We start from the raw sequence: 16,566 nt of genomic DNA, 5'->3' as shown, positions 1-16,566 counted from the left end.
CAGTAGTAGATGAGACTGCCTCCGCTCTAGGTAACTTAACTGAAGAGCAATCCTTTATGAGAATTGTCGTTTTACAGAATCGTCTCGTCCTTGACGTCATACTGGCCGATAGGGGCGGGGCCTGTAGAATTCTCGGATCCAGTTGTTGTATTTTCATTCCAAATAACGCGCCGTCTGTTTATTCAGCTATAACCAGACTCCATAAAATTGCCCATCTGTTACACCAAGATCCAGGCACCTGGACATGGTCCGGTTGGTTCTGGAATATAATTTCCGCATGGGGATGGAAAGTCCTGTCCTTCTTAGGTATTGCAGTAGCGATCATATTTAGCTGCTGCCTCTGTATACAATGTGGCCCTGCGATTTGCAGCATGTGTGCTACCTCTTGTATTCCTAGTCCCAAGCCCCGTTCTAAATCTCGTTCCAAGACAATTCGAGACGAGCAAATGGTACTGTATGAAATGATAGACGGTATCATGAATATTGATGTTTCCTGATGGAAACGTAGTGACAAGGAGGGAATGTGGAAAAGTAAATTTTGCCATGTTCTGTGTCCCTACGCCTCATCCATCATATGTTATGTGTGCATGATCAATATGCATATGTTATTCCCCATTTCTGATTAAAGACGCAATTACAGTTGTGTCCACCTCTAGTATGTTAGTTTCCAGTCCTCGTGAATACTACGAATATCAGGCCTATGTAAATAATGTTGCCACGTTTCTCAGTGTGCACGTTATTCCATTATAAAGTCTCCGTTTCTAGGCCTCAAAAGGGCCCGGACCACAGATTCAGCTCCTGTTTTCTGAAAGCCTCGCTGAGGAGCGATACAGCCCCCACCTGTATCCCCGACCCTTCACTTACTTCCTGCCTTGCAGTGCCCGGTGCACCCCGGCTCTGCCTCTGAGTCTGCCAAAAGTATGTTATAGTTCCAGCTATCAGTTCAGTCCTCCTCCTCTGCATTCCTAAGCTACTGAACTGCATCAATAGTTTCCGTCATTGTCTAGCCTTCTCGTCTCCATGTTAGAGAAATACTGTATTTAATGGTCATTTAATATTCTTCACGCACTACATGTAGAATAATGCATGGTCCAGTCTTAGAATCAAGTTAGCTTTTCCCCTCATGACTTCTAGTTTATATCAACGTGTTCCCTAAACATTAGATACCAGATAGGGTTTAGGTACATGTCGCTCCGACCCTCCAGACTCTAGTCTCTGCTCCTAGCCCAGAGTTCGTAGCCCCCAGCTTCTCCTAGTAACACGTCATTGCTAGTTTCCGCGCACCATTAGGTTAGAGGTCCCGGCTCCTTAGGTAGCCCCCTCCTATGTGTCCGCCCATTCAGGACATATTCTGTTACGTTTTTGCATCACATGTCTAAGTAAACTCCCAGTTACACCCCTTATTTCTGTTATCTCTCGCGACTGCTACGCGTCACGCCTTCTACTCCACCTACTGTTACGCCTACTGCAATGTAATGCTATGTGTTTGCGCTATGTATATAAGTCAATGTTTTGTTATTGAATGTTAGCGCGCTCATCCCAGACCAAGCCCCGGCAGCTGCTGGGCCCCAGTTGTCCTGCTGGGCCCTGTCATTCTGTTCCTATGCAGGTTGTCCTGATCCTGTCCTTATGCTGTAATAAACCTGCAGAAACTCCTACTACCTCGAATCTTGACTCTTATTTATTGAGCTATCTGTTATGCTATAAGTCTAGTCAAAAATAGGGTATTATTTATTTATTTACCACAAGTGTGAAGTAATTATCGTGTTTATTGTGTATTGTATTGTGTCCAGATTATAGTTCAGTCATGCCGCTCTTTTCAAAACTGCGTCAGTTAAAAACCAGAAAAGGTCTGCTGGAAGCAGCAGTTCCTGTCCCTCCTAGGGACAGTCCAGGTCATTTTATGTATCAGAAGCATGGCATAAGCGCCATATTGTATCTAGATTTGTGGGTAGAGTATACCAAGGAGTTAGAAGAAAAGTATAGATGGCCCGTATCAGGTACGTGGGATGCCGAGTGCATCATGAGAGTAGAAGAGGCATTATGGAAAAAGAAGGCCAGACAGTCACAGAAAGATGCCATCGAGTTATGGCGCAAAGAATCTCATAAAAGAACCGAAAAAGAAATCAGAAAGTCTGAATTAAGTAGAGAATCCTTAGAACGAGCACAAGAAAAAGAATTAATCGAGATAGGTGAACGAGTTAAAACCGAACAGTCAGACAGACAGAGGAACGCCCTCATTAAGGGTATGTATCCTCTTCTTGCCGAGGGCTTGCCAAAAGCGACCCCGGAGGCATCCAGTAACTTTCCGCCACCATTAGTTCCGACCAAGCTACGTCACAAACCGACCGCAGCTGATATTTTCATTTCGTCCTATTTGGACGACACAGTCCCGGAATATGCAAATCCTGTTCCTGCTCCGCCAGTCCCTGTAAATCAGGCACTTCCCGCTCCTCCAGATACTGCAGTACCTGCTACGGCACCCCCGGTCCAGCCCGTCCTACAAATTCAGCCCGCATTTCAATTTACCACTCTGCCAGCACGAAGAGTATCAGTCAACGATTCTAGTTTAGGGGCCGCAGGGGGAGGTCCTCCAGGAACCCCGCCGCCACACAAGCGTTTAACGTTAGCCGAATTACATGCACAAGCGTCACAGCGTACGCCCAGATATCAGTCTGTTGCAGAAATAAGAAAAGCCCTTACCGAATGTGGCTATGATCCAGTCCCAGGCGAGGATAATATGGTTTTATATTCATTACGCGTAAGAAAGGTGACCGAGTATCTAGTCACCCTACCAGATATGAAAGAAGATCTAGACAGAATATATCGTTTCATCCGTACAGGGAATGATCCAGAAAGTATTAGTGACGTCATGTGCCAAAGAAAAGTTGAAGTCCAGCTCATGCTATTAAAGTTTCTGATTAATTGTCTAATAAGGGAACAAGATTATGCGACCAAAGATCAAGTCGAAATGAGAACCCTGACACGGTGGAGTGATAATATAGCCGAGGGTAAGCATAAGACCATCAGTAGTATAGAGAGTATGTACAAGAAGATTCGTAAAGAAATAATAAGGATACACGAACAACGCAAAGAAGCACGAGTAAGAGAGAAAGAAAGTAACTCTGATACTGAAGAGGTAGACGACGAGAATCCCGCCAGAATAGCGTATGTAGGAAAATCTAGATTTCCAGATCGCCATTTACGTCTAGAACACAAGTCAACTTTCCATCATCCCGCGCCAGAACAAGGTTCTCTAGAACAAGTATTCCAAGCTACTGACCATATTCTGAAATCACGAATCGGTTATAGCGAGTTAAGTACCATGCATGAACAAGAACTAGTCCGATCAGCAGTCCGATGGATTACTGATTCTACCACTTTTCCAGACGAAATAGTGGCACAAATGTTTCTGAAATTGCCCCCAGCCGAGCAGCGACTGGCGGGTATGTATATGATCCAGCACCTCATTACATTGTATGAGGGTCAACATTCTGATCCAGGTCCGTTACACGATGTCCTGAACGAGTTACTCCAGTATAAATGGAAAGGTTTAGGTACCGATTTAATTAGTGTCATTCTAGAACAGCGCCACAAATACAGAACGTTCTTGAACCCGCATTTTGTTCATGTCTCACCCCCAGAAAGTAAACCCTTTTACATAGACAGACAAAATCCGTTACGAGAAGTGCATCCAATTAAGACAGACGGTGGTGAAATGCAACGAGTGTTTGTTTACACCCCGATCACAAAGATGGAACTCTTAGAGATGAAAAAGTTAATTCCCTGTCATGATAAAGATCCAGCAGGGTTCCACCGAGAATTAAAAGACATGCTCCGTATGGGAGAATACACGTATCCAGATATTATTAAAATGCTAAAGGTCCTGTTGCCCGCAGGGGTATATGAGAAACTCAAAGAAAAAGAATGGGAGGTGGGAGAGAAAAAGATCGATTGGGCAGTTCTAGAAGCGGAAGATAAGGCACGAGTACCAGGTACCGGTCTTGGAGATAAATGTAAAGAATTACCAGAATTGTTAATACAAGTTTTGCCTAGATTATTAGCTACTAGAAAAGAAGACTGGGATGCAATCTCAGCCTGTAAACAGAAACAAGATGAAGACATTAGTGATTTTTATTCTAGATTTGAAAAATGTTTTACCATAAACAGTGGCCTCAAGACAAGTAGTGAATCATACCCTCATCTTTTTGTTACTAAATTAGTCGAGAATTCAAGTCCACAAATTAAAAACCGAGTTTTGAAAGTCGAAAGTACCTGGCAAGCTAATACCCCGTCCCAAATGCTCCAGATGCTTCAATATCACCAGAATAGAATCAGAGAAGAACAAGAACACGAGAGAAAGCGTATGAAAGACACGAAAATGAAAGTGCTAGTTGCACAATCCGTTCCTCAAGACAGTCAGAAGAGGGGTCCGAATCAAGCCAGTCATCCTGCAGCTCCCGTTAAAGGAAACTGCAATTATTGTAAACAGCCAGGTCATTTTATAAACGAGTGTGCAGTTCTGAAACACAACATAGCTACCGGTAAGACTAAAGAAAGACCACGTCCGCCAAGACAAGAACAAGTTACACAGACTCCTCAGCCACAGAATGCACAACAGACAGTTCCAGCACCGCAGCCTATTGCTGCAACACAGCATGTTACACAGCAGATGTACCAGTATGCACAGTCCGAGTATCCAGAGTATCAGCCATATTCATGAAACAGCCTAGAGAGGGAGGTAGGCTTGCCTCTCATCGAGATACCTGTAGATCAAGAAGGTCCCTATGTTCACAGTCAAGTATTAGGGAAAGATAGAAAGTTTCTGATTGATACAGGGGCAAGTAGGACCACTATAAGTCACGCCGAAGTTCCAGGGGCTCCGCTCTCAGGCTCTAGAAATGTTTCCCTTGGATTTTCAGGAAAGCCTATTGTAAATGAAATATCAAAGCCAGTTACTCTAGAAGTAGGTCCATTGTCCCGCACTACTGATCTGTTACTTACTAAGTCATGTCCAGAAAACCTATTAGGCATTAAGACACTGAAAGAGTTAGGTGCAGTTATATGTTGTTCCCCAGAAGGAATACGATTGTTCCTACGTGACTTCAAGGGTCACTATGTATTACGAGATTTTGATCCTAGATTGTCTAATGTTCCGCAGCATCTATGGGCGCAAGGTCCAACTGATGTTGGCTATATGCAAATCACACCTCATTGTGTGACTCTCAAGCCAGGTGTAGTCCTGCCACGTATCAGACAGTACAGATTGCCACCAGAGGCTGTAGCAGCCCTATCCAAAATTATTGACGAGCTCATGGCTCAAGGAGTAATTGTAGAAACTGACTCCAATGTATGTAATTCTCCGATCATTCCAGTCATGAAACGTACCGATCCAAATGCACCTCCAGTATATCGATTGGTGATTGACCTTCGAGAACTTAATAAATGTATTATTCCCCAGTACCCAGTTGTCCCTGACATTTCTTCCCTATTGACAGCCATTGATTCCGAAGCTTCATTTTTTACAGTCATAGACCTCAAGAATGCGTTTTTCAGTGTCCCCATTCATCCAGACAGCCAGTTCCTTTTCGGATTTTGTTTAAATGGAAGGAGCTATATGTTCACACGCGCTCCTCAAGGTTTCACAGAAAGTCCTAGTATTTACAGTCAAGCACTCAAGAGACAACTAGACAACATTCACATGCCAACTGACACTGCCCTGCTCCAGTATGTCGATGATCTACTGATCACAGCCCGTTCTGAACGTGCTTGCGAGCGAGCCTCACTTACAGTCTTGTATTTCTTAGCCGAGATGGGACACAAGGTGTCCCCTTCGAAGCTTCAATTCTGTGTCCAGCAAGTGATCTATTTAGGCCACTTACTGTCCAAGAGGGGTAGGCAGTTGACACCAGACCGTATCCAGTTAATAGCGAGTCTTCCTCAGCCCAAGACCCAGAAGGAGGTACGTGCTTTTATCGGCCTTACTTCTTATTGCAGACAATGGATTCCTCAGTATGCATTTCTAGCTAAACCACTGATACAGTTAACGACACAGGAGGCAGCCGTATCGACTTTCCTCCCTTGGACATCTGAACATACACTTAGTTTCAATGAGTTAAAGAAAGCTTTATGTCAAGCTCCAGTCCTAGCTACACCGAACTACAGTAAGCCTTTTACACTTCGTCACTGAACGTGAAGGTACAGCATTATCTGTCCTCACACAAGATCAAGCAGGACAATACAAGCCCTGTGCTTATTTCTCGAGCACATTAGATCCTGTAGCCCAGGCTCTGCCTGCGTGCCTCAAGTCAGTTGCAGCCACAGCACTAGCTATCAGACAAAGTGATTCCATAGTATTAGGACACTCCCTGACAGTACAAGTTCCACACTCAGTGGAAGTTCTTTTAAACCGAACACAAACTCAGCACTTGACAATTGCACGTTTAACGGGTTATGAATTGACACTGTTCCAGCCACACATAGAAATCAGACGCTGCAATGTTTTAAATCCTGCTACACTGTTACCATCAGTTACTTCGAATCCTACCACACACGATTGTGTGGAAGTAGTCAACATTATGACAAAACCAAGACAAGATCTGACAGATATTCCATTACCAGATCCTGACCTGACACTTTATGTGGATGGTTCATGTATGAGAACAAGTACAGGAGAACTAGTCGCCGCGTATGCAGTGACTACTGACACCGAAGTTATAGAGACACACCGCATTGACACTCTGTCTGCTCAAGCAGCAGAGCTAGTTGCTCTGACTCAAGCCTGCATACACGCTAAGAACCTGAAAGTTAATGTTTACACAGATTCACGTTATGCATTCGGAGTTGTACACGACTTCGGAGTGCTCTGGCAGGAGAGAGGTTTCATGACTTCTCATGGAACCAAGATTCAGCATGGTCTCCTTATTCAAGCTCTGTTAGATGCAATACACTTACCGACATCCACTGCTATCATGAAGTGCAAAGCACATACGAAAGTTACTGACATCATTTCTCAAGGTAATGATCTAGCAGATCGCACAGCCAAGCTTACAGCTCAGACTCCAGACATGTCAGTTAATCCGACACAGACACATACTCCAGATCCGACTACATGTATGACAGTTAAAGACCCTACTCAAGATGTCATAGATATCCAGTTACATGCTACTCCCGATGAAATCAAGAAATGGTCTGAACAAGGAGGGGTCCAGACAGATCAGGGATGGGTAACGAAGGGTAGAGCCACATGGTTTCTCCCCGACTCTATGGTTCAAGTCATTGTTAATACCGCACATAGTCCAGCACATTTAGGAGAAAAAGCAATGTTAGACAGTATCCAGAACATTTGGTTCAACAAGCATTTACGAGCTGCAGCCAAGCAGAAAGTCCGTACCTGTATGATATGTTGTCAGTTTAATCCAGGTAAAAGTGTCCCGGTGGAACAAGGTGGATTCCAGCCCCCTGACCACCCTTTTGAAGTCCTCCAGATGGATTATATTCAGATGGAGCGATGTCGAGGTTTCAAGTATGTCCTTGTAGTTGTATGCGCTTTGTCCAGGTGGACAGAAGCATATCCAGTCCCAGATTACACAGCCACGACCACTGCCAAGCAGTTGGTTCGTGAGTTCTTCCCCCGTTACGGACTCCCTAGAGTCGTATATTCTGATAACGGCCAGCCATTCTCATCTGAACTCATGAAGCATGTTTCCCTTCTGTTAGGGTACCAGTGGAAGTTCCATTGTGTACGCCATCCTGAAGCAGCCGGTCTCGTAGAGAGACATAACCAGACTTTGAAAATCCGTATTGCAAAAGTTTGTCAAGAGAAAGGTGTGGACTGGCTAAAAGCTCTGCCAGTTGCCCTGTTCTATATGCGCATGGTCGCACATTCCAGATCAGGTCTGTCCCCGTATGAGGTCGTATTCGGCCGCCCCCCTAACATGTGGGGTACACCTAGACCTCGAAGTATTACCGATGTTTCAAGTAATATGCTGACAGATTACCTAGCTTCCTTGATGTCTGCCCTCAACTCTTGTCGTTCACAGGTTGCCGCCGCATTTCCAGACAATACCGAGGTGGCACCGCATGAAATCGTTCCCGGATCCATGGTCCTAGTGCGAAATTTCGATCGTTCAAGTCCGCTGGAGCCTCGCTGGAAGGAGCCCCGACAGGTCCTCCTCGCCACCCGTACAGCCGTGAAGTTGGAGGGACGCAAAGGCTGGGTGCATCTTTCGCACATCAAAAGATTTTATGGATTGAAGCCAGTCTCAAAGAACATTTCCGAGCATTTTAAGGACTGCCAAAGTACTATTCTTAAGGACTGTCCCGCAAAGAACAATGATACTGCACCCTCCCTGTTAGAGAAAACTCCGCAACAGGAGTATAAATTAAAACTAAGGTCTAGTAAAATAAGTCAGCCAGTTTGATTGTCTAAGACCTCCCCTAGGTGAAACGGTTAGACCGGTTTCTGACATGTATAAAATAGACCCCCATAGTGAGAGAGTTAGTCAAAACTCAATCCGATGTATCGTTTTTCTAAGTTTCGTTTTGTTTCTCAGCATTATGATTTCCTGCACTAGTTACGCATTTTACCTGTATTTTCCAGTTTCTCATGTAAATAATTCTTCTAATGTTACAGTAGAGCACACGTTTAGTGATCTGCCTCCTCATGAACTCTCTTACCGCCTCGCTATGCGTAACAATTCTTTTATCCGCATGTTACATTATTCACACCAGACCAGCAATGCCACTAATTGTTGGGTGTGTGGTCGACTCCCCCCTTTCCAGACACCGAAGGGAGTTCTGCCACTCTTTCCTTATCCATTTTCACATAATGGTTCGTGTGGAGCATGGTCCACGTTAACGTCATCCTCAACAGATATGTCTTTTCTTAACAGTACATGTTTCCCAGACAAGCAAGGTCTCCCCCACAGAACCGGGTTAGATCTAAAAAACGAAGTTTACAATTTAGGTAATTATTCTTCAAATTTTATGGTCCTGAATGTTCAGTCTGATTCCACTCCAGACTTACCTGCTATTTCAGTACTACCAGTCAAAGGCGAATTATGTGTCCGAAATAATGGTTCCGTACATGTAGGACATAGTGATTGTACTACTATTGTCAAGTATAGTGACAGTAGGAAATCTATTTTCAAAGCTTCACGTCATTCTTATTTTATTTGTGGTCAAACTGCATATGTTCGTCTGCCCCTCGATTGGGAGGGAACCTGTTACATTGCCTTCCTACTGCCACCAGTTTTCCTAGCCCCATCTGATTATCATAGAAACACACATCTAGTACACATTAGACATAAAAGGGAGATCGAGTCCCCAATTGTCGATTATACTGAAACCACTCTAGAACAGTATACAGATTTCAATAGAGGTTTCTTCTTCTTTATAGGACCTATCCAGAATAGTAAGCTAATCCGTAGGTTAACCAGAACCCTTGAAGCTGTAGTAAATGAGACTGCCTCTGCTCTAGGTAACTTAACCGAAGAGCAATCTGCTATGAGATTTGTCATTTTGCAGAATCGTCTCGTCCTTGACGTCATACTGGCCGATAGGGGCGAGTCATCGGATCTAGTTGCTGCATTTTCATTCCAAATAACGCGCCGTCTGTTTATTCAGCTATAACCAGACTTCATAAAATTGCCCATCTGTTACACCAAGATCCAGGCACCTGGACATGGTCCGGTTGGTTCTGGAATATAATTTCCGCCTGGGGATGGAAAGTCTTGTCCTTTCTGGGTATTGCAGTAGCGATCATATTCAGCTGCTGCCTCTGTATACAATGTGGCCCTGCGATTTGCGGCATTTGTGCTACCTCTTGTATTCCTAGTCCCAAGTCCCGTTCTAAATCCCGTTCCAAGAAAATTCGAGACGAGCAATTGATGCTGTATGAAATGATAGATGGTATCATGAATATTGATGTTTCCTGATGGAAACGTAGTGACAAGGAGGGAATGTGGAAAAGTAAATTCTGCCATGTTCTGTGTCCCTACGCGTCCTCCATCATATGTTATGTGTGCATGATTAATATGCATATGTATTCCCCATGTTCGATTAAAGACGCAATTATAGTTGTGTCCACCTCTAGTATGCCAGTTTCCAGTTCTCGTGAATACTACGAATATCAGGCCTATGTAAAGTTACGTTGCCACGTTTCTCAGTGTGCACGTTATTTCATTGTAAAGTTCCCGTTTCTAGGCCTCAAAAGGGCCTGGACACCAGATTTCAGCTTCTGTCTCCTGAGCCCTCGCTGAGGAGCGATACGGCCCCCACCTGTGTTCCTGACCCTTCACTTACTTCCTGCCTCACAGTGCCCGGTTCAGCCTGGCTCTGTCTCTGAGTCTGCCAAGAGTATGTTATGATTCCAGTTATCAGTTCAGCCCTCCTTCTCTGCATTCCTAAGCTACTGAACTGCATCAATAGTTTCCGTCATTGTCTAGCCTTTACGTCTCCATGTAAGAGAAATACTGTATTAATGGTCCTTTAATATTCTTCATCACGCACTACATGTAGAATAATGCATGCTCCAGTCTTAGAGTCTGTTAGCCTTTACCCTGATAACTCTTGGATTCTATCCACATGTTCTCTAAACATCAGATACTAGATACTGTTTAGGTACATGTCGCCCTGACTCTCCAGACTTCAGTCTCTGCTCCTAGCACAGAGTTCATAGCCCCCAGCTTCTCCTAGTAACACGTCATTGCCAGTTTGCGCGCACCACCAGGTTAGAGGTCCCGGCTCCTTAGGTAGCCCCCTCCATGTCTCCACCCCATTCATGACATATTCTGTTACGTTTACATCACATGTCTATGTATACGCCTCTGTTACACCTACTTTCACCCTTATCTTTCGCGACTGCTATTGACCACACCCACTGCTCCGCCCATTATATTCACTGTAATGCAACTGTTTTAGTATATATGTTCGTGTACTGTTATTAAATGTTACGCCAGTCCTTTCCCCAGGCAGCTGCCATCCTATTCCTGTGCAGGTTGTCCTGTTCCTGTCCTTTATGCTGTATTAAACCTGCAAACTCCTACTACCTCGAATCTTGACTCTTATTTATTGAGCTATCTGTTATTACTATGCCTAGACAAAAATAGATCCGGTATTATTTATTTATATACCACACGGTCGACGCTGTATTTGTGGGTGATTTTGTAGCCACAGGGGATCCTTATCACTTGTTCGTCATTCTTGTTGTCCTTAAGTTCAGCTCTTATTTTCAAGTGCAACAAATGCGAGGTTAGAGAACTCCATCGGACTGTAGACTTAGAACTGTAACAAAAAAAAACAAGTTAGCAGGCCTTTTCCATCTATGAACTCATGATCTGGAACAACATCCCTGTATCAATCAGGACCGCCCGACATTGCTCCCATTTAGGAAAGCGTTGAGGACTCCCCTCTTTGAAAATAATTTATGCTCATCATTGGCTCTAGCTTCAAGCTAGGTTTACAGTATAGAAATTACATATACATGCATACATAAAGAAGCTGGCCTAGCCTACACTAATGCTTGAATACTTTTGAAAAACTCTTGTGAAAATATTCATGGGAGAGTTGAGAATGGTTATCACACCAGAGCACCCCTGGCATCCAGTTAAGATTTTATCAAGAGTAACAAGTCCACCTTTTCAGCCACTACATCACTACAAGCCTTAATGTAGATAGTTGTCTACCTAGTAGCAGTCACTTCCTCAAACACTCAGCAAACTACATGACCCATTAGTAGATGAACAGTTCCTGCAAGTTTACAAAGACAAAGATAAATATGCATCCAGTGTTAAACATGCACTCATGCTCTACATTATCAGAATTGAAAATGTATGAAAAATAAGACCGTTTTTTGCACTGGCACAGTTTGGCATACTCGGTTTTCTACTCGTGCGGAGCCTAGGGGTGGGCGGAATTTGCATAGTCGTGTTACGCAAAGCTCAGCATAGAAAATTTCTGTGAGCACACAGAATTTTGCAAACACGCGAAATTGCTTCTTCCGCTCGTTCACAATGCTTTTTTCCTGTTTGCATGCCCGGGGGGGAAATATCTTGTGAACACACATTTTGAAAACGTGAACAAGCAAAAAATTCTACGAAGCCGCGGATCGCGGAGGTTTTGGCAATCCCACTTTCTCCGCAGAATGTGAAATTACCCAAATTCCACAAATTCCGCAAGTGGAACTGAATTTACCGCCCAGGCCTAGCGGAGACACCACATGGAAATACCACAGGCTGAGTCCACGTGTGATAAAGATGCAACCATGGCTTTTCTACCCAACATACCTCTAGTAGATATTCGTAAAGCAGAAACAGGTGGTTCTGTGCATCCTTTCATAACATTTTTCTCTGGTGACATCAACATATTCGGTCGTTGAGGTATGTGGGTCCGATGTTGTTGAGGGATTTGTAGGCGCGGGTGAGGAGTTTGAAGGTGATACTCTTCTCAACGGGGAGCAAGTGGATGCTTCGTAGGTGTTGGGTCATATGTTTGTGGCGTGGTGTCCCTAGAATGAGCCTGGCTGCGGAGTTCTGGACCTTACCGATTCTTTTAATTTATGGCACAGCCTGTGATGTGCCACAGCTTGCTGCAAATGGAAAATGTTACTCACTTGCAAATACTTCCGGCTTGTCATGTTGCAGGCTCACATGCATCACCCACGTGCTGTATGGTTGGAAAGTATATAGGTTGCTCAGATTAAGCAGTTTATTTTTTTTATTTTACACATATAAGCAGTTGTACTCCGATGGAGAAAACAACACAAGGATTTTAATTTGAGTATGCCCGCTGATGCATTATGCCATTCTGGTATGGGATTACGAGTCGTTTTCCAGATCAAAACTCAATCTTAAAATAATTATTTTTAGTAGTCAGAACCCAACCCATGAGAGGTCAACATATGTGAACTGTAGAACTACAAGCAGCAAATGATTGTTTACAGGTAGTAACATTTTCCTTCCTTCCTAGATATTACTGTTCACCTTTCTCATATTATAACCGTGCATTTCTTTCAAGAAATATTTCCCATGTATAATTCTCAGTGTTCATTTCATTCTGCAGCACAGCAGTCGCAGACAGAAAGTATGAATGGGAAAGAAAAACGTAAAGCTTCTGGAGGAAGGAAGAATTTTGCTTATAAAATAAATGAAGGAAAACACCAAGGAATACAGAGCAGGGAGAATTTTAACAATAAAACACTACTTGCAAGGCAGAAAAGAATAGACACCAGCCTACGAGCTTATGCCTGTGCTGAGTGTAAGAAGACATTTACTGGAAAGACGCATCTTTTACTGCATGAACAAACACACACAGATCGGTATCCCTACAATGAGTATGAAATGAGGTTTGCTGATAAGGCAACACATGAAAAAACTCACAAAGGAGAGAGGCCCTTTCACTGCAATATCTGTGAGAAAAGTTTTACTAAGAAGGGACATCTTCTACAACATCAAAGCGTACACACAGGAGAGAAGCCTTATCACTGCACTGTGTGTTCAAAACCCTTTTCTCAGAAGGCAAACCTTGTACTGCATCAAAGAACACACACCGGGGAAAGGCCTCATCACTGCACTGTGTGTTCCAAGAGGTTTTCTCGGAAGGCGACCCTTGTACGGCATCAAAGAACTCACACAGGAGAGAGGCCTTATCACTGCACTGTGTGTTCCAAACCCTTTTCTCGGAAGGCACACCTTGTACTGCATCGAAGAACACACACCGGAGAGAGGCCTTATCACTGCACTGTGTGTTCCAAACCCTTTTCTCAGAAGGCACACCTTGTACTGCATCGAAGAACACACACTTGAGAGAGGCCTTATCACTGCACTGTGTGTTCCAAGAGGTTTTCTCGGAAGGAGACCCTTGTACGCCATCAAAGCATACACACAGGAGAGAGGCCTTATAACTGCACTGTGTGTGAGTAGAGATCCCTTGTAGGCATCAAAGCGTATACACAGACCAGAGGCTTTATCACTGCACTGTGTGTAGCAAGAGCTTTAATCTTAAGGCAAGCCTTGTACGCCATCAAAGAACACACAGACGACGGCCATGACGCCGTACAGGATATGGAAACTGCTGTAAATAAAAGGTGGTGCTCAGCAACCTCAAGTAACACATACAAGATGGAAGCCTCCTCGAAGCACTGCCAAAAAACCTTCATTTAAAAAAAAATGTGATCTTTTACATCATCTAAGAATCTACAGCTGAAGTTAGACCTCCTATGACATCTAACGATCCTTCCGGGCTGAGATCCTCCCTTTCCTCTGAACGTCAGAAGAGCTTTGAGTTAAAGGACAAACTCTAACGTTCGCAGCATCTCCAAACAGAATGTAGGTTCTTCAAAGTCACTAACTTCACCAAGCAACGAACTTCACAGAGGCTGCTTCACTGCGAATTAAACCTGTCAGACTCTCATGAAATGTGGCAGTGTTGAGGACCTGTTAACAAGTGTGGATCATAAACTATCCTGATAGACATAACTTCTGGGATTCAACAAGAAATTATTGAAAGACCTGAGCACATGGGAAAAAGAAACTAGGAGAAGAAATAGGAATTAATAACCACTTGAGGGCAAAAAATATAAACTCCTTTCATCACTAAAGCAGGAACTTCTACTCGCTATCAGTATCTTCAGACCGGCTGTGTAAATATTCTGTACAACCCATCCAGGCTGAGAGATCAAAAGAGGATTCATGGCTCTCCAGATTCTAACAACATACAAAGGAGGCACCAACCATATCATTCTGCAGTTTCAACTGCCGAGACTGTGACACATTTCACAATGTTTTGAGATGGTTTATTCTGGTGAGAATTTTCTTTTTTTTTTATAATCAATTTTATTATCATTTTGAAAAGAAAAAAAAAAGACAGCATACATCTTACACAGTAAAGCCAATTCCATCTCCAACAGACAGTAATAAACCCCACTGTTAGGGTAGGAGTATTTATGCAAGCCACCCAAGCTGCAAAGCAGCACCCCGTTACATAGGGCAGCCAAAGCTGGCAATTTAAAACAGTAGGTTCAGCCATTTGGCACCGCGTGGGACAACCATGTTCCTTCTGGGCCACGCACTAATCCACTCCCTGGTGCCACTTTTGCAGGGTAGGGGGGTTGGGCTGGGCCCAGGCCGCTGCAATATCTCATTTAGCCACAGCAACCGCAGTTCCCAGAGAATGTTTGATCGCTCTAGAGCCGTCCAAACCTTCAAATACACCCAGGAGAAGACGTAAGGGATCGTGTGGAACCTGGCGACCCAAGGTCTGTGTGAGCTCAGATTCCACCTCGGACCAAAAGGGGTAAAGGCCTGGGCAAAGCCAGACCATGTGGTAGAAGTCGGCTCGAGTTTGGTCGCTATTTCGGTGAGAATTAAATACCCAAAAACTAACGTTCACATATATTACAAAACAAAGCAGATTGTCTGGTGAAGATACTGTAAGGAGTATTTCATTGCATGCTGTGATGTGTTTTGTGAGGTCAGTTGTGTCCTTTTCTAGTGTGAGGGGTGAGATTAACAACTAGACAAAAGACACTGCTGCCGTGAGCTGTTTGCCAAGAATGTCTTATTTTACGCAATAAAACTTTGCTAATAAACCAATCTGCCTGCCTGTTTCATTTGGTGATGAGACTGGAGATACTTCAAACTCATCAGTACGTTCAGAGTGTCTGTTTTCTATTTTGGTGATTAGTCTGTCCCGGAAGAGGGTGGGGAGGAGATTATGCTCCTCTGCAGCCCTCCAACCACCAGCCCCTCAGATGTGAGGCATTCCAGTGTATAGTTTGCTCCATCACTGTTGTTTATTAGAGTAGTGCAAGCGTTACAAGTACAATTTGCACTGTTGATCTTTCAGAAGACAACCTTTGAAGTTTAATAGTGTAATTGCTTTGGGAACACCTTTGTCCCTTGGACCTTTTACTTCACTGAGCGTATTGGTTGGCTTCAAATAGTCCGATTACTCTGGACACTGTGCCATCTGTGGGCGCACAAGGCTTGCCTCCAAACTATTATATCGAAGCAACAGCACTAGTGTATGAAGTCTTGAATCATCCTGATGAATGTTGTGTGTCCCCCACAAGATCTACCCATAGTCATCAGTGACCATGAAGCAAGGGACAGACAGATGCCTGGTGTGAGGCTGCTCTGGGGTCACTCAGACACCAGTGCCCACGTCGCCACCCCTATCCCCGACAATGTTTAACATCTACGTCTCTCCTTCGGCCAGACTTATCAGGAGGCATGGATTTGCCCTGGTCTCATATTCTGATGATTCTCAGCTTGTTATCTCTATCTTCTATCAGCCTGAGGCCACAGCCGCCGGGTTTCATGCTTGTCTCACTGAGATCATGACCTGGATGAACCATAGCTTCCTGAAAATGAACACTGACAAAACCGGGGGTGATAGAGTTTGGCCCTGTCCGGTGCCTGTGGAATGACTCCTAGTGGCCGGTTGAGGCCAGGGAATGCCCGTGTCCTGTCCCCAAGGTCAGGAACCTCGGAGTCATCTTCGATGACCAGTTTAATTTTTCTGCCCAGGTAAACAGTCTCACTTCCTCCTGCTTCTTTTTACTAA

At 44.1% G+C, this 16,566-nt stretch overlaps 1 protein-coding gene across 1 annotated transcript in view; it reads left to right on the top strand.

Annotated features, from left to right (window-relative positions):
- Positions 1-14,182, top strand: part of LOC144764263 (uncharacterized) — a 52,246-nt gene extending 38,064 nt beyond the window's left edge. Inside the window, exon 3 of the mRNA XM_078650290.1 lies at positions 13,063-14,182. Within this exon, the coding sequence (XP_078506416.1) occupies positions 13,063-13,805 (743 nt within the window). The 3' untranslated portion in view covers positions 13,806-14,182. The remainder of the gene's footprint in view (positions 1-13,062) is intronic.
- The last annotated feature ends 2,384 nt before the right edge of the window (positions 14,183-16,566 follow it).

This window comes from Lissotriton helveticus, chromosome 1_1 (assembly GCF_964261635.1).
Source record: "Lissotriton helveticus chromosome 1_1, aLisHel1.1, whole genome shotgun sequence".
Taxonomy (NCBI): Eukaryota; Metazoa; Chordata; class Amphibia; order Caudata; family Salamandridae; genus Lissotriton; species Lissotriton helveticus.
This window is presented reverse-complemented; position numbering and strand designations above follow the sequence as displayed.